The following is an 18,095-nucleotide window of genomic DNA, read 5'->3' as shown; positions in this document are numbered from 1 at the left end:
ACTTACCTCTGTACTTTGTGTTCTGTTTCACAGATCTGAAAGTCTGTCTTTGTTACAGAGCCACACCATTTTGATTGCTACAGCTTTATAATACAATTTAAAGTCAGGAGATGCAATTGTTTTCATCTTTTTTCCCCTAGAATATCTGGCTACTCAGGGAAATTTATGATTCGTACAAATTTTAGTAGAGTTTGTTCTTAGTCTTTAAAGAATGTAGTTGGGGGATCCAAGAGATACTACCGTGAGTAAGGTTTTTGCCTTGCATGCGGCCAACCTGAGTTTGATTCCTGGTACCCCAAACGATCCACTGAGCCCACCTGGAGTGATCCTTGAGTGCAGAGCCAGGAGTAAACCCTGATTTCTGCCAGTTGTGACCCCAAGCAGACATAAAACACTATCAGATTTGGTAAGGGTTTCATTGACTAGAACACTTGGAGTAGGATGTTCATTTTGATAATATCAGTTCTTCCATCCCATGAACATTTCCTTGTATCTTCTTCTATTTCTTTCAGTAGTGGCTGATAGTTTTCAATAGAGATGTCCTTCACATCATTTGTTAAGTTGTAGGTGGCTCTTATTAAAATGTCAAGAGAATACAGAGGAAAAGGACCTTTCTACACTGTTGGGAGGCATGTAACCCCCACTTTGCAGATGCTATGGAAAACAGTTTGTATTTTCAATATGAAGTTATAAGTAGAGGAGTTGGGAGATATTATCATGGTCGGGGCACATGACTACCATGTGCACAGCCCAATTATTGCATCCTGGCACCATGTGGTCCCCCGAGTACTGCCAGGTGCAGTCTCGTAGGCTCCCAGCACAGTCTCCAGTGAGGCTCCCATATTCCTGGCTAGCATGGCCTCAGCCGCACCGCATCTTCCTCAGGTCTTGGCATTGCGCAGAGACCCAGCTGGCTGAGAAGTGCCAGTGGGACACCTGGGCCTCCTGAGCACTGCTTGGGAGGCAAAAGAAATGTTTTTTAATTAAAAATAGAACCATCATTGACCTAACCATTCTGCTATTAGGAATGTATCCAAAGGAAATGAAAACAGGGTCTCAGAGAGCTGTCTCAGCCCTCTGTGCACCGCCGCATTCATTCCTCACCACCAAGACACAGAAGCATCATGTTTGAAATGTGGACTGCTAAATGAAATAAGAAAATGTGGTTTATATAATATCTATGTATATGTCATATTTTCCTTGGTGGAACCAGAGAATGTTGAGCTCCAAGTAGCAGAGTGGAATAGAGGAGGCAAGGACTGGGAGTGGGGGAAATGGGAAAATGTTGGTCGAAGATTACAAAATTTCACTGACACAGGATTGATATGATGACTATGTTTAATAATACTGCACCGGATAACGGAAGTCTACTGAGCGTTGTGCTTAAGTGTCTTCATCACCACACACAAAAATACTGTTCATCGGTGTGAGGAGATGAGTATCACAATTAGTTTGATCAAGAAATCATTTCATACTGTTGATATTGATGTTTATATCAAAGCATCACCTTACTATTAACATACAATTTTCATAGAGCAATTCATGGATCAAGCTATCAAAGCAAAGACCAAAATTGTGGATTCTAATCTTGGTCTGGGAAGGACTCTGAGGGTCTGAACTTTTCAGGGTGCTCAGGAGATTCAGGATCTCTGGGTGCACGCCAGGCATGTGCCTTAACTGCTATACTATCTCGCAGCCCCTGAGATTCAGAACTTTTCATACGCTTCTATTAATCGTGTCTGAACATTTTGTGCACTGTTCAGACACATGTCCTTGCCTCACAAAATTTCAGTCAGACAGGAGCTAGAGAGTGTAATTGCTGAGAGACGCTGAGAGGAGGGTTAGTGAGAGAGACATCGGCTGTGTTGGGATGCAGTTTTCTTTTTTTTTTTTAATTTTTTTAATCTTTTTTCTTTTTTTTACATTTTGGGTCACACCCAGCGAGGCACAGGGGTTGCTCCTTGTTCATGCACTCAGTAATTACTCCTGGCAGTGCTCAGGGGACCATATGGGATGCTGAGAATCGAACCCGGGTCATCCGTGTGCAAGGCAAACGCCCTACCCGCTGTTCTATCGCTTCAGCCACCACAGTGCTTTCTTGCTTCAAACATGAAACACGTCCGCTCCCCCTTCATTCCGTAACACAGATGCTGACGTGGGATTGATTTTCTGCAGCCATCAACAGGGCTGCTATTAGAAGATTTCTAGCAATTGAAATACTTAGATCCAAGTGTGTTTATGATGGCATAGCACTGCTGGACTTAATCATAGGGTATTTCCTCATTTTTCTAGAAAATACTATGTAAAATTCTTGGCAACTTGTGGTTTCTTTTGTAAAGAGTACACTGCAGCATTATGAAAGCGGAGAAATCTCTGGTATTTTTCTACCTAAGCATCAGTCCCAATAAAAGGTGGCTTTGTTGCCACTCCCCTGACTACAAGGTAACTCAGACTCCTGGTAATTGTGGTGGAAGTACTGTGACCACCTTGGAGAGGGGCAGAAGCCCTCTATCCCCAAATGCTGCAAAGGAGGGCTTGTCTTCAGTTCTGCATGCCCCTCTCCTGGGAGTGCTGTTTGTACTGTTCTGTTATTGGCATATTTGAAAGTAATAACAGTAATTGAGAAAAACATCTCTTCTGAAATGCCCTATTTTAAACCAGCAGATGTGCTGATTTTGGAAGTATGAATACAATCTGAAAACAGCACCAGAAGCCTCCCTAATCTCATTTGGTGGAAAATGTCGATGACGAGGCTTTGGAAGTGGGTGCTCACGTAGCAAACCAAGAGTGGCAGAGCTTTGTAATGACATTAGCTTTAGCAATTAAAACGGTGGCCTTCTTGGGAGTGCTAGCAGCCGCTTCCTTCCAGCCCGCGACTTCCAACCTTTGTTTCGAAGGCTTCACTCTCAATCAGTCGTCAAGGCCTGTCACGTTTCCCGATGCAGTGTCTGCATTCTGTTTCTGTCTTTCCATTCCCACTGCAGTTACTTCTCATCTTCTCTCACCTGGGCCATTCCAGGAACTCCTAAAAGGGTTTCTAACAGCTTCATTCATCCCCAGTCTCCTGTTGCTGCCGGAGTCTCGGCTTTGAAACCCAGACCCGATCGTCGCATTTCCTTCCCTCAAGATTCCCGTTGATCTATTTTGGAAGAGATCATTAAGACATTCTTTAGGATATCACTAAATCCTCACACTGTTTCCTCTATGGATACTTTTCTGTAGTATTTTCAGCAGTTTTCCATAACAGACAATACAAAATATATTATTTCGGTTGTGTTTTGGGAGAGGGTTTTGGGCTTAGGATGGGAACATCCCAAATTTGATGGTGGGAAGAGGTATAATGGTAGAGGATTGGTGTTTGAATATTAACCAATATTTGAATATTGGTGTTTGAATATTAATATTTGTAATCAAACATTGTGAAGCACCTTATAAAATAGAAAAATTAAAAAAAAGATTCGCGTTGACATTTCAGTGGCGACAAGAGGAACTGAGACTTTTGGCCTAGGTGCTACCATCTACTAACCAACCTTAAGAGAGTGTCACTTTTTATTCTTCCTCTTCCCTGGCTCTCTGAACTAGATTTGCACCAGACACAAGGATCTCTCTCTCTCTCTCTCTGTCTCTGTCTCTCTCTTTCTTTCTCTCTCAGTCACACCAAGCAGTGGTAAGAGGTTTTTCCTGGCTTTGTACTCAGAGGGAGCTCCGAGCAGTACTTGCAAGGCAAGCTCCTGTCTCTCTATCCACAACGCAGATGTCGTATTAAGCCCGCTGAGTGGTCTCACATGTTTTTGCTTTTGCTCCACCTAGACCCTCTGTATGGAATCTGTTTTACCATTTCTCCACTGTGGAGCATTTTTTTAAAAAAAAAATTTTTGTGACACTCAAGAATTAAGTGGTATTTTTCTTGAGAGAATCTTCCAGAATAATCCAGATGCAATAGCTCCCAAGATTCCTGGGCTCTCAGAGTAAATAGATATTGATGGGAGGCCAAGGGAAAAGATTTGGGGTATTTATTGAATGAGAAGAAGGGAGATCACATAGGTTGAGTGCCCTGAATGGTTCCGTGAACAGACCCGGGAATGTGTCTCAGGCAAAGCTGGCAAAGAAATGGCTTCTCCGCGTGTGGAAGTAGCTTCATACGGGAGCCATTTGGATGCGCAGACTCAGTGCGCATGAAAGAAGTGTCACACTGTCTGTAAAACTTACATCCCTGGGCCTGATTTTTGACTATTAAAATGTGGGGGAAATCTCCGTGAGGGTCAGTCCTGGGGTCCATCTTGGCACAAACTGGCTTAGTCCAGTTCTTTCCTGTCAAAGTTCCTTCTTCAGTCACAACCTCCCTTGTCATCTCTCAGAGATTCACTGCTTCAGGACTCCAGGGCGCTGAGTTCAGCCTTTGCTTTTGAGGAGGGGAACACAGAACACTGTCTTGGGGGCCAAACACAGTCCCGGCTCCATCTCACAAGAGGAACTCTTGGGTTTTTCTTTATTTTTCCCTTTGCACCTGCTCACACTTCTTGCAGGGCCTCACTTGTGTGACTTCCCACCAGACTCTAAAACTAAGGTCTTGTTTCAGCCAAGCTTATGTATATTAGGCCTCAGGAAAAGGACCGGCATATAAGGATGCTTAATGAAGAGTCACCGGATGTGGCAAATGAGAAGGATGGAAGGACAGGGAAGTGAAATAATGGAAGAAATGGGGGACTGGAGTGATAGCACAGCAGGTAGGGTATTTGCCTTGTACATGGCGAACCCAGATTCGATTCCCAGCATCCCATATGGTCCTCTGAGCACTGCCAGGAGAAATTCCTGAGTGCAGAGCCAGGAGTAACCCCTGAGCATCGCCGAGTGTGACCCAAAAAGAAAAAAAATGGGGTAACCTAAACTTCCTGTGTGAACTGAGCTGTTTACTCAGGGTGAATGAAGAGAAGCAGTATGATCTAGACATATGTACATGTATGCATATAAGTATATACTTATAATTACATATTATTCACCCTTGGCATACATGTAGTTCATATTGTGACTCTAAAGCTCTTTTCTTAGATGTTTAAACAACAGTAGACTCTGAGAACTAGGGATTTATGGACTGGGGTAAAAAGGTAAAGGTAAAGGCCCTCCCATTGTTCGTCAATTTGCTCGAGCGGGCCCAGTAACGTCTCCATTGGAGACTTTGTTGTTACTGTGTTTGGCATATCGAATACGTCACGGGCAGCTTGCCAGGGCGAGATACTCCCAGTAGCTTGCCGGGCTCTCCGAGAGGGGCGGAGGAATCAAACTCGGGTCAGCCATGTTGGCTGCCTGCAAGGCAAACGCTCTACCACTGTGCTATCACTCCAGCCCATGGACTGGGGTATTTTATTATTTTATGTGTAAAATAATAAGATCCTACAGGCCGAAGTTCCGGGTGCCAGTGCCTCAGAAATCATCTACAAAATCACAGAGGATCACCCCCAATTCGGTAACTATTTTTTTTGTCCTGGTCTTATTTTATATGTAAAATAATAAAATAATTTTATCATTCTGTATGTTTTCTTTATTCTAGAATGCTGGTGGTCTTCGACTTGTGGCCAATTCAATGGTGTGGGTCCCAGAAGGGGGCCTGCTACAGATCACCAATAAGATCCTACAGGCCGAAGCTCCGGGTGCCAGTGCCTCGGAAATCATCTACAAAATCACAGAGGATCACCCCCAATTCGGTAACTATTTTTTTTGTCCTGGTCTTATTATCTTATTATCTAGGTCTTACTCTGGTGAACCAGGCTACCAAAAGTATCCTTCCCACACGGCAGAGTCTGGCAAACTCCCCGTGGCATATTCAATATGCTAAAAACCAGTAACACTGATGGGTCTCATTTTCCTGACCCTGAAAGAGCTTTGAATGTGGCACTTTTTAAAATCTCAGGACTAGGACGAAGGAGACGTTACTAGGTCCTGCTCGAGGCAATCGATGACCAACAGGATGACAGTGACAGTGATACAGTCATGGTCTTATCCTTCAAGTCAGTGATCTAGGAGTTTTGTACAAATCCAAGTATCAAGAAGTTGGTGAACTTGACTTTGAAGAACCTACACATCCCCTTTAAAAGCAAAATAGGCCAGAGAGGTAGCACAGTGGTAGAGCACTTCATTTGCATGTGTGAAGCCCGGGATTAGATCTGTAGCAATGCAAAAGATAGCACTGCAGCAGCCCTGTCCTGTAGCACTGTCCTCCCATTGTTCATCGATTTGGAGCCGGCCCAGTAATATCTCCATTGTGAGACTTGTTACTGTTTTGGTCATATCGAATACACCACAGGGAGCTTGCCAGGCTCTGTCATGAAGGTGAGATACTCTCGGTAGCTTGCTGGACTCTCCAAGAGGGGCGGAGGAATCGAACCCGGCTCGGGCAGCTGGCCGCGCGCAAAGCAAACGTCCTACCACTGTGCTATTGCTCCAGCCCATGCAAAAAGTAGGAAAAATAAAAGCAAAACAAAACTGGAACTGCAGTGACAGGACAGTGGGTAAGGTGATCACCTAGCACGCGGATGACCAGGCAAACCCAGCCCCACTATGGCCCCCAAGCCTGCCAAGAGGGATCCCTGAGCACAGGGCCAGGAGGAAGCCTTGAACACCACTGGGGTGTGTCCCCCAAACCAAAAAACAAAGTAATCACACTTCACACTGTAAACCTTTTATGTACGAGATGGTACACTAAGTACTTGACCATGTATAAAACCTAAAATGTCAGTTTTTAAACAGCTTCGTTTTACTCCCCCAGCTAAGATACTTTGATCTCATTTCAAAGCAATGGGCTTTGGAACTCTTCTTCCTTGCATCCCTCCAGAACATCACCAAAGCAAAGCTTTAACACAAAAGCCCTTTTCAAAATCTCCGTTGTTATTTTCACTTCTAACAAGTATATAGTAATCTGAAAAATTTCCCACAATCACTACCTAGAAATGGGAAATAAAAGACAATAAGAATTGGAGCCAGGGAGAAAACACAGTAGTTTAGACCTCATACATTATAGTCACCTGACCGCAGATTAACCCCTGGCACTGTGTGACCCCCCCCCCCCCCCAAACCTCTGGTGTGGCACTCAGAGCCTCAGCACACCACCAAGTGTGACCCTAGAGACCCCAACCATCACTACATTCTTGGATTTTTAGCTCTGACCTATGAGCCACATGGCCAGTTGGCAAAGAATCATGAGAGGGGACCCCAGGTCCCTGAGCACTGTATGGTATGTCCCCCTCCAAAATTCTTGGTTAAGTTACACTCTTCAGAGCTAAAGCATCTTGTTTGAGACACAAGTCTCCAGGTCCCAGACTGGATATTCATATTTTAAACCCGGATGTTCATATTTATATATTACTTATATATCTATGTATTTTATGAATATAATAAGTCATATATTATTTTTTGTCACTTGTCACTTTCCCGTTGTTCATCGATTTGCTCGAGCGGGCGCTAGTAGCGTCTCCATTTGTCCTTGTCACATGATAGTGTAGCCCAGTGGCATACTGGGAGCTCTTTCAGTGTCAAGGGAATGAGACCTGTTATTGTTACTGTTTTTGACATATCAAATACGTCACGCATAGCTCACCAGGTTCTGCCATCTGGGTGGAATACTCTCAGTAGCTTGCCGGGCTCTCCAAGAGGGATGGAAGATTTTGTAGCCTTCAGGAAATTCATATTAGAAATAAAAAATTTTAAATTTATATTTTATTAAATTTTATAAATAAAATTATAATATATTATAAGTAATTTTTTATATCTATCAACTATCATCTTCTTGTGTTTGTCTTATTATAGAACAGAGATGAGGGTATCCACCAAGGTTCTCACTCAGTGAACCTCCTCCAGATACTGATGTCTCTTCTTGTCCACTCATGGACTTCTCACAGCCACCTGGCATTCCACATGCGCTGTGCTGGCCTCCTGTTTCCACTTGTCCCTTCTCCCATCATGTCTTCGCTCTCTCCTCCCTCTCTCCCTGCCACCCAGCACACTTCCCAAGTTCTCTCTTCTCCAATTCCTAGTGACTTTCGTATCTATTTTGTTCTTTCAAATCCCTGTTGCGTTCAGGTCGCCATCTCAAACCTGGCCTTTATAGTGGCTTTATAACTGCTAATACTCTCTGCATGAGTACTGTTGTGTTTTTGTTGTTGTTGTTGTTGTTATTGATGCTGTCACTTATTGTTCATTTGTTTGTTTGTGTTTTATTGAATCACAATGAGATACACAGTTACAAGGTTGTTCGTGAGTGGGTTTCAGTTATATAATGTTCCATTAAATAACTGTGTACATTTCCCACCCCCAGCTTTGTTGGAGGGTTACACCCTTGTTGGGGTCCCAGATTCATACCCTTTGTACAGGGGATCTTTTTTTTTTGTTTGTTTGCTTTTTGAGTCACACCCAGTGATGCACAGGGGTTACTCTGGGCTCTGCACTCAGGAATTACTCCTGACGGTGCTTGGGGGACCATATGGGATGCTGGGAATCGAACCTGGGTCGGCCGTGTGAAGGCAAACACCCTACCCGCTGTGCTATCACTCCAGCCCCTGTACAGGGGATCTTACTAGTTGTGCCATGGGCCAAGATCTCACAGCCTCACACGTGCAAAGCCTGCACTTTCCCACAGAACTGCTTCCTAAGGTCTGGTTAGCATTTTTATAGGTAGAAGTTCAGCCCTTTAAACAAGATTTTTCAAATCTGAAATGCTTTTTGTATTCTGATCATGTACACTGTGAGTTCTAAATCAGCTCATCCCATTCACCTACTGAAAAGTCTCACCGTGGGTCCAGATGCATATAAGGGCTGTTCTCAGAGGGAGGAACTGCTTCTTGCTTGATGTTCTCACCTCTAAAAGGCCAACCACAGTAGTTAGTAGCTAACTGGTCCTCACCTACTATTTCCTGGGTCAGATTTAGCCCATATTCTATGTCTGCTATTAATCTATGTGCCATGGTAATAATTTTTTTTTATCTGAAAGGGGCTTATTTTATTATCCTTTTTAAAAGTAATAGTATGCTAAGCTTTTCTGTTATGAAGCAATATAGCTAGGGAAATTAGCATTTGAAATTTTCTTTTTATCCTTGCCACATTTTCATGGTGAAAATCTCCTTTTAGAATGTTTTGCAAATATATTCACATTTATAAACAGTCCACATTCTAGAAAAGCATGTTTATTAGTAGCATCTTATGAACAAAAGTTGAAGCAGGGAGAGATAGGTAATGGAATTTGTGACTATGGTACAAATGAGCGATGATACAAAAAAGAAATAAAAGCAAGTTGATTCTATACATGATTATATAATGAAGAGCATTAATGTTCTTGTCTTATTTCAGCTTTCATCACCATCCAAAATATTATTCTAAAGCTGAATTAGTACATATAAATGTTAGTATTTCTTCCAAGTAAGAAATCAGATTTCCCTAGGGTAATCAAAATGCCCTATCAATTGTAATTGCCTGAAAAGTATAGTGTGATAAAATACATACTCATTCTCTCTCTCCTCTCTCTCTTCTCTCTTTCTTCTCTCTATCTTCTTTCTCTGTCTCTGTCTCTGTCTCTCTCTCCACCTCCCATTCCAACCCCCTTTCTATCTGAGTGGCACAGAGACTTGCTTCAGCTTTATTGCTAGACGCATTTTTGTGACAATTTGTTTGGTCTTCACTTGCAGGCGTACTCTCCTAGTGAAATTTTAATTCTTTCTACAACACCTCTGTGTTTGCAGTGTCACTGTAAGAGGATGCTAGCTCAGGTGAAGAATAAGCAATAGAAATAAATTGGTATTGGTTGGTGTTGCTGTTGAGATTTATATTTCCTTGCTACAATTCTAATAACATTTAGGGAACAAGAGAGGAGAACACAAAATAATCATAATTGGTAACAGAGTTTCATGACCAAGAAAATCAACTCCGATTCAAATCCCAACCACTCCACTTACCATTGTGTGACCTTGAACAAGCCATTAAACTCTAAAATTAAAGAATTTTGTCATTAGAATGGAGATTAATAATAGCTTCTTTAGAAGATTAAATCACAAGGATTAGGATAACCAACATTCTTTATAAGCACTGGTGAAGTATCTACTGCTATTCTTACTCAGTCACTGAGGAGCAGAGATTTATTAAACCTAAATAAGTTCATGTAGCTGGACATGGTAGAGCTTATGTGAACAATTATGGAAATTGCTTCATGCAGTGTCTGCTATATGTTAGCTATTATTATTTTCACTGTGGAGAATTCTTCCAAGAATCTTTCATTTTCTTCTAATTTCTGTTATGTTTACATCAAAAGATGTCTTGGGTGGAAAAAACATTTGATGTAACAAAGAAAACTGTAGAGAGACTCTGAATATTTGTTTGCAGTATGAATGACTGTTTGGATCTCCTAATGTCATTGTAATGGGTACAAATCAGTCACTTCGTCCACGAATTGCCCTTGAATGACTTCCGTTCTGTCTATCTGCAACACTGGGAATCCCCTATCTAAAGTTGGATTTTGTGTTGTCCATTGAATTCTGTTAATGTTAATGTTACCTTGGATAAAAATTAAAAAGCACTTCATTTATTTGCTGCTAAAAAAGTGATAGAAAAATGATAGCCGAAGAACTCTGCTTCACTCTTCCTTTTCCCATAGTGCATCACTAACTGTGAGTTTCCTAGGGGAGGTGGTCCTTCTGATTAACATGCCAGCTGACAGCCCCGCAGATGAAGGGCAACACCTGCCTGATGGAAGGACAGCGACTCCCACCAACACCTTCACACAACAAGACATTGACGAAGGCATTGTGTGGTACAGGCACTCAGGAGTCCCAGCCCAGAGCGACTCCTTCCGTTTTCAGGTAACTGCTTCCCACCTGGCTGATGTCTGCATGGTGTGCTGGTAGCCATCATTCCTTATTTGTCAACAACTCAAGTCATTTTTGTGACCTGGAAATCATGTTTGGGGGAAGACAAAATCTAACAGGACAGAAAAAAAATTTTTTAACCTTTTCATTCAATTGTGGACAGCTTGTTTCAGAGTCATTCCACAGGGCCAGAGAGATAGTACAGTAAGTAAGGTGCTTACCTGTCATGTAGCTGACCTGCCATAGGTTCAGTCCTCAGCATCCCATATGGTCCTTTGAGCATCACCGAGTGTTTCCTGAGTGCAGAGCCAGGAGTAACCCCTGAGCATTGCTGAATGTGGGCCAGAAAACTAAAATAAATAAATGAATAAAATAAGAGTCATTCCACATCAAACAGATTAATAATAGAAAATAGCTGTGGTGTTAAAAATGAATTCAAAATACTAATATTTCATATGTTTTGTTGTTGTTGTTTTTATTTTTTATTTTTTTATTTTTTTTTTTTTGCTCTTGGGGTCACACCCAGCAATGCTCAGAGGTTATTCCTGGCTCTGCAAACAGGAATTACTCCTTGCGGTGCTTGGGGCACCATATGGGATGCCAGGGATTGAACCCAAGCTGACCGTGTAACAAGGCAAAAGCCCTACCCACTGTACTACCGCTCCGGCCCTAAAGTTTCATATGGATACAAAAACTTATTTTCTTTTTACAGATATTTTTGCAACATTCAGCATACTGTGATAAGATCATATACTTAGCAACCAAACCGGATGTGTTCATATTTCAGTGCTTTCATATATTAACTGTTCAACTATGGGCAAATTACTTGGGCAAAATCCTTGAATGTTAGCTTCCTCATCTATAAAGTGACATAATGGTGAGAATTTATTTAGATAGTGCTTATAAAACATTAAAAATACTGTCTATCACTTTGTAAGGGTTTGTTGTTGCCATTAATAAGGATCAAATACCAGTGCTATAAACTTAAGGTCACTGTCCCAGATTCTATGGTTAAGTTCCATGGAAGGTGTCTCCCACATGTGATGGTAGAGGGAGATTGTTGGTGATGAGTGTAAGATGAAGTCAGAAAGTTTATGCACTCACAGAGCAATGAGTGCAGTTAAAAGGGCCACAGAAGAACTAGCCACCTTGTTCTGCTCCCCACTCTGGGGTCACAGTGAGAAGTTAATAATTTACAGTCGAGAAAATGGCTCTGATGGAAGCAACCACATTGTCAGACTGAGCTCATAGTCTCGCTCTGAGAAATACATTTTTGTTGTTAATAAGGATCTAGTCTATAGTATTTTTGTTGTCATAGCGCAAAACAAATAAGTACCCAGGCCATAAATTAAATTAAATTAAATCAACAAATTGAAGAATGAGAAATTATGCTGAGCACATTTTCTGGCCATTATGAATCTAATTAAAATTAGATTCATTAAAATAAAAGGGTAAAAAAAAATCAAACTATTTCGAATTTCTCAAACTGTCTCTTCTAAATAACTACCAGTGCAAAAGGAAGTTAAAATGGCAGCTATTAAGAAATATCGATAAGGACAAATTAATTTATCAAAACTTAAATGATGTAGACAAAATGGTCCTCAGGAGAAAATTGATGGTTTTGAAACCGGTTATTGAGTAGGAAAACATGAAAATAAATACGCTAAATATTTAGCTCAAGAACCAAGACGCCACTTGGGAAACATAATGAAAGGCAAAGGAAGAAACTAATAGAAATAAGCAAAAGAATTGATTAATTATTAAGTGTTAAAATTGGGAAAAAATGAGTACATCTTTGAAAAGACTGATAAAATTAGACACACCTCAGCAAAGCGTAATTTGGAAGCAAAGAATGGAACAGAAATACAAAAGAATGTAAAATTATGAACGAGAGAGCAATTATGCCCAGACACAAAGGAGAATTTTGGAACGTGTCAGAGAAAATATAAAGAAATGCTCCTAACAAGTAATTGAAACGGCACCATGAGTCCCTCTGAGTCTGAGCCTGCTCCTTTGTCTAGGAATTCAGCTGGGGAGCGGCTTCCATGGTAAGCTCACCTTGTTAAAATTATCATCCATTCTGCTTCTTCTGCCTGGCTGTGCACATCTTCATTGCCTGATTAATTTATATTGTGTAAAAGATGTGCTTTCCCAGAGAGCAAGTTGAAATAAATTTGGAAACCATTAAAATGAGATTATACAGAACGCACTGAATGTCCAATGAGAGCACAAACATTATGTAGCCTTTGCTCAACTTAATTTTTCATGTTGAACCTCTGGGAACTCCGTGGTCTTCAAATATTGAGTCAGAATAGAGGCAAAGACCTCAATCAAAAGAAATCACCTCAGCAAAATATAATCTTTGGAGCTGCCTTGGCTCTCAGAAATATCGGGAAAGAAGAACATGGCCAGTATGGAGAATTTCCCTGGCAGGGGATTCTCGGCAGCTACTCAAAATGGTATTGGATTCCTTTTGCAGGTTGGTTACTAAGTGAGTAATTGTAAAATGGCAAAACGTATGAATTTCTTTTTAACAAACCTGTAAGAGTTTAAGACATTTAGCTGAACTTCATTGCTTAGAAAAAAATTGTCCTTCCAAGCCTATGGGATATTTCCTAGAATTTTTTTTTTGTGTGTGGTGAGAGTTTATCTCATTTAAAAGTAGCCCAAAGTTATTCAAAACCATGTCTGGTAAGAAGAGTAGTAATTATGTTTGGTCGAAATGTAACAAGTTGACTTTCCTCCATGATTTGTGAGCTTCCTCTAAGGCAATCTGAAAGTGCATTGAACACTGACAGCATCTTTATTGCAAATATGAAACAACCCTCAGAGATTATGTTCTCCTGGATGTAAAAGTTTTGGTGTGTTTGTTTTTAAAGTCTTCTTGTTTTATAGGCTTACCTCAGATTTTGATTGGAAACAACACAAACAGTATAGCTTGTGTGCTAAAATAAACGGTTAGCACCTTTTCCCATTCATCATGTTAGTGTCCCTAAAGGATTTTAAACTAAGAAAGATGCTATTCTAATGACTTTTCTTTTTTCCTTTAAAGCAGAAAATACAATACAATGAGCTGCATGGATTTAATTCCTTCCATTTTAATGTTGATGTGCTGTCATGTGCCATCAATACCTCCCATCTGTTACCGTACTGGGGATTTATGCAAGTAGTATTAAAATAGAACATGGCATAGTGAGAAGAAAGTTTGCACATTTATAATCCTTGGGGACCTGGAAAGGAGCCCCCAGATCACATGGACGTGGACCTGCCAGAATGAGGTCTAAAATGAGATTTCAAACCGTGTCCTTACCAAGGAAGTCAGAACAGATTCTCTAGATCAGTAACATGCCCTCATTTCACTACCTGCATTGAGTCCTGTCCCTTTGCTTGAAGAGACTTACTCTATTTCCCCTTTCTTAATTTTCAGAAGCTACCAAAAAAATAAAAAGTCATCTTGCCCACTAGGAAGATCAGGAATCCCCTGGCCCCATTACCTTGTAACCTTCACACCTCACTTAGGTAATTTGACCTTTAGTTTTCTCGTTTACAAAAAACTGAAATAGCAAAATCTATTCAGTGGGGATTAAATAAAATAATGTGTGAAAAGTAACTAGCACAAGGCTGAGCCCATGATAGATATTCAATGAATTCTATAGCTATTATAATCAATGTTATTTATTAATTGAAACTTTAACTCCAGGTTTTAAAGTGGCCAACATATAGAAAGACTGTTAGCTGTAACTTTAGAACACATAGAGAAGAGACTTCGTTTCCTCCCTTTTCTCGGAATCCTGACCCCTCCATTTGCTCTGAATGTGACTGTGCATTGCCATGGAAGTCACTGCAATTTTTGTGCGATGCCTGGAAACAGACAATAGTGAAGGGAGTTTAAGGAAGCGTCTCAGTAACCCTGAAGAAGGGGAGAAGATGCATAGGAAAATCATCATTTTCCAGCCATTTTGAAGCAGGAAATAGTTGATTTTTGTGATCACTTCCCTAATTATAAATAACAATCATGCCTTGCAGTGATGAGACTGAGATTTATTGCCTAGCTGTAATATCTGTGCTGGAGAAAGATGAAAAATACAGAATAAAAATCACATATAAAACTTGTGTACTGTAGGTGCATAGAGAGGCATATGGCAATCAACAATTATGTTTTCAAGAATGCTTAATGATATATCAAAGTGTCATGCACATATTTTATTAAGTAAAATTTTAGAGCAGACGCTTGTGCAGAAAGCTTGCGATATGCATCAAAAAATCGATTAAATGAGAAGACATCAATGTGTTAGTCGCTACTATTTCCAGGTGAAGAAATCCTAGATGACTTTTTCTTGTTTATACTTTTCTGCATTTTCAGAATTACCTAAAACTATTTGATATTTTTTTCTAAAGTCAGTCAAAAAATAATATTAAAATATGAAGAGCAGGGAATTGCAATGCAGGAAGACATGGAATCGGTGACAACTGTGTCCAGAGAGGCATAAACATAGTCAAGGGCAGCTCTTTGGCTCACGGGGTCCTTGCCTTCCAGGTGTCCAGTGCCACCGATGCCCACACCCATCTGCAGAGCCGCATGTTCAACATTGCCATTTTACCACAGACACCAGAAGCATCGAAACTCTCTCTGGGAGCCACGCTACACATGACCGTGAGTTGGCGGGCAAGCCCCTAGTTTCCACTTTGGGGAGGCATGCAGTGGGAGTTGATGGAATGTTCCTTTTCAGTTAAATCAAAATTTAATTAAAAAATTTGTTCTTGTCATAGCACCCAAAAGGAAGGAGAGAGTAAAAGGGAATATGTCTGCCACAGAGGCGAGGGGAGGGTGGGGAGGGATACTGGGAACATGAGTGGTGGAGAATGGGCACTGGTGGAGGGATGGGTACTTAATCATTGTATGACTGAAATGTAATCACAGAAGTTTGTAAATCTGTAACTATCTCACAGTGATTCATTAAAAAAAAAATTTTTTTTTGCCTCTTTGGGATATGTTCCCAGGAGTGCTATTGCTGGGTCAAATGGGAGATCAAATTCTAATTTTTTAAGAATTGTCCATACTGTTTTCCAAAAGGGTTGGACCAGCCGGCATTCCCAACCAGCAGTGAAGGAGGGTCCCTTTCTCGCCATATCCGCGCCAGCACCGGTTGCTTTTGTTCTTGTGGATGTGGGCCACTCTCTGTGATGTGAAATGATATCTCATTGTTGTTTTGATCTGCATCTCTCTGATGATTAGTGATGTAGAGCATTTTCTCATGTGCCATTTTGCCATTCGGATTTCTTCTTTGCAAAAGTTTCTGTTCATTTCCTCGCCCCATTTTTTGATGGGATTGGGTGATTTCTTCTTGTGGAGTTCAATCAGTACCTTGTATATCCTTGATATCAACCCCTTGTCAGATGTGTATTTGGTGAATATCCTGCCTCAGTACACAGGGATCACTCCTGATAGTGCTTGGAGTATCGTATAGAGGGCTGGGGATCAAACCTAGCTTGGCTGCCGGCAACACCAGAGCCGTGCTCACTGTACTAGCTCTGTCTGGTCAATGTCCCGTAGTTGTATGCAATGAACATCTGGCCCAGAATGCAGACTGTGGATCCAGCAATGATAGCCATGTGAAGATATTCCTCCTTATGTTGAAAAAGAAAGTTAAAATTTTTCGAGTGAAGGCAAGGTTACATGGAATCCACCTTGACTTCTGGCATTGCTGATGTTCTTTCTGTATCCTTCTGGACAGATTAGAGTCCCCCTTTGAGCGATTAGTTGGAAGGAGTTTCCAGTACATGTCTATTTAATTGATGACTTTTGGGTATAATTGTTCAGGCAGTTATTGCTCTACGTTCCTGGAGAAACCATTATTCTACGTTTTAGTGCCCTGTTTGGAGTAGCCTATTAGAAAAGTTTCCAGGAGAAGATGATTCTTTTGCTTAATCCACAGAGACAAGTAGAGGAATCCAGATAAAAGTTTGGGGTTGATGGGGCCGGAGCGATAGTACAGCAGGTAGGGGTAGTGTGTTTGCCTTGCATGCAGCCGACCCAGGTTCGATCTCTGGCATCGCGTATGATCTCCCAAGCACCGCCTGGAGTAATTCCTGAATGCAGAACCAGGAGTAACCCCTGAGCATTGCTGGATGTGACCTAAAAAGAAAAAAAAAAAAAGAAAAAAACCAACAAAGTTTGGGGTTTGTGGGTGGCAGCTTAGATGTATGTGGTATGGAGAGATAATGGCATAAAAACCAGAATTGAGAGGGAAAAATGTGATTGTTGGGGAAACTGCCAATAGTTTCATAAGTCTAGAGAAATTCAGAGAGCACAGGAGGTGCGGTAGGGATGTAGAGGTGAGCGACTGAGGCACCGACGGTCTTGCTGGTTGTGCGAGAAGGAGGAAGTTTGCACAGAAAGATTTGAAGCAAGGTGACAGCTAAATTAGCACATGAAACTTGGTTCAGACAATTAGCCAATCCACTGTAACCCCATATCTAGGGGGTATGCGATGCCAGAACCTTCTTCCAGCCAACACCACAGCATATATTAGACCTTATAAATTAATCATTATGGATCCACAGTTTAGTTAGTGCCCACATAATTACACTCCCACGCAGTGTATCAGCCCTGAGCCACAACAAAGAGAGCAGCCGTAGTTTTCGAAATTATGGGTCTGGGGCATGACAGAGACATAAAAGGGGAAATAGAAAGTTTTTAATGAATAGCTGGTATCGGCATTTCCACCGTAAACCGTAATTTAAAGAAATCATAATTCAGCAGCACTATAAAGTCTATAATTCATCATTCTGACTGGAGGAACTTGGATCAGAATTTTCTCTAAAGTATAAAGAAAAATGTGCATACACATTTCTTGCCAAATGCTAATGCAGTGTTATTTTGAGTTTAGAGGAAATAAATGGGCCGGAAGCCAAGAAGACGGTTCTGTTCCTGCTTCCTTGCTCTGAACATCCAGGGGGTTCTTCAAATTCCTTAACCTGTAGGGTCTCAGGTTTGCATGTTGGCAAAATTAGGTCATTTGGCATATCAGGATAGCACATGGTTAGTTTCCTATAAATTGTGATTGCTCTACTAAATTATTCCTTAAAGCATACATCATTTCTGCATTTGGGGATCATTAATTAGTACTATTGACTGCAGGACATACTTGTAATCTGTAGCAAAAACACTTTCTCAGTTCAGTGATTTGCAGTCATCTAAGCGCAAATGTTTTGCACATAAAGTTATTAAGAATGCATATGCTAAATACA

At 41.1% G+C, this 18,095-nt stretch overlaps 1 protein-coding gene across 1 annotated transcript in view; it reads left to right on the top strand.

The window, feature by feature from the left end:
• FRAS1 (Fraser extracellular matrix complex subunit 1) overlaps positions 1-18,095 on the top strand; it is a 508,077-nt gene that overhangs the window by 345,505 nt on the left and 144,477 nt on the right. Inside the window, exons 30-32 of the mRNA XM_056111320.1 lie at positions 5,549-5,702; positions 10,660-10,838; positions 15,382-15,498. Coding sequence (XP_055967295.1) covers positions 5,549-5,702; positions 10,660-10,838; positions 15,382-15,498 — 450 coding nt within the window. The remainder of the gene's footprint in view (positions 1-5,548; positions 5,703-10,659; positions 10,839-15,381; positions 15,499-18,095) is intronic.

This window comes from Sorex fumeus, unplaced genomic scaffold (genome assembly GCF_029834395.1).
Source record: "Sorex fumeus unplaced genomic scaffold, SorFum_2.1 ptg000013l, whole genome shotgun sequence".
NCBI classification, from domain to species: Eukaryota; Metazoa; Chordata; class Mammalia; order Eulipotyphla; family Soricidae; genus Sorex; species Sorex fumeus.
Note: the sequence above shows the minus strand (reverse complement) of the source record. Positions and strands in the feature narration are given on the sequence as shown.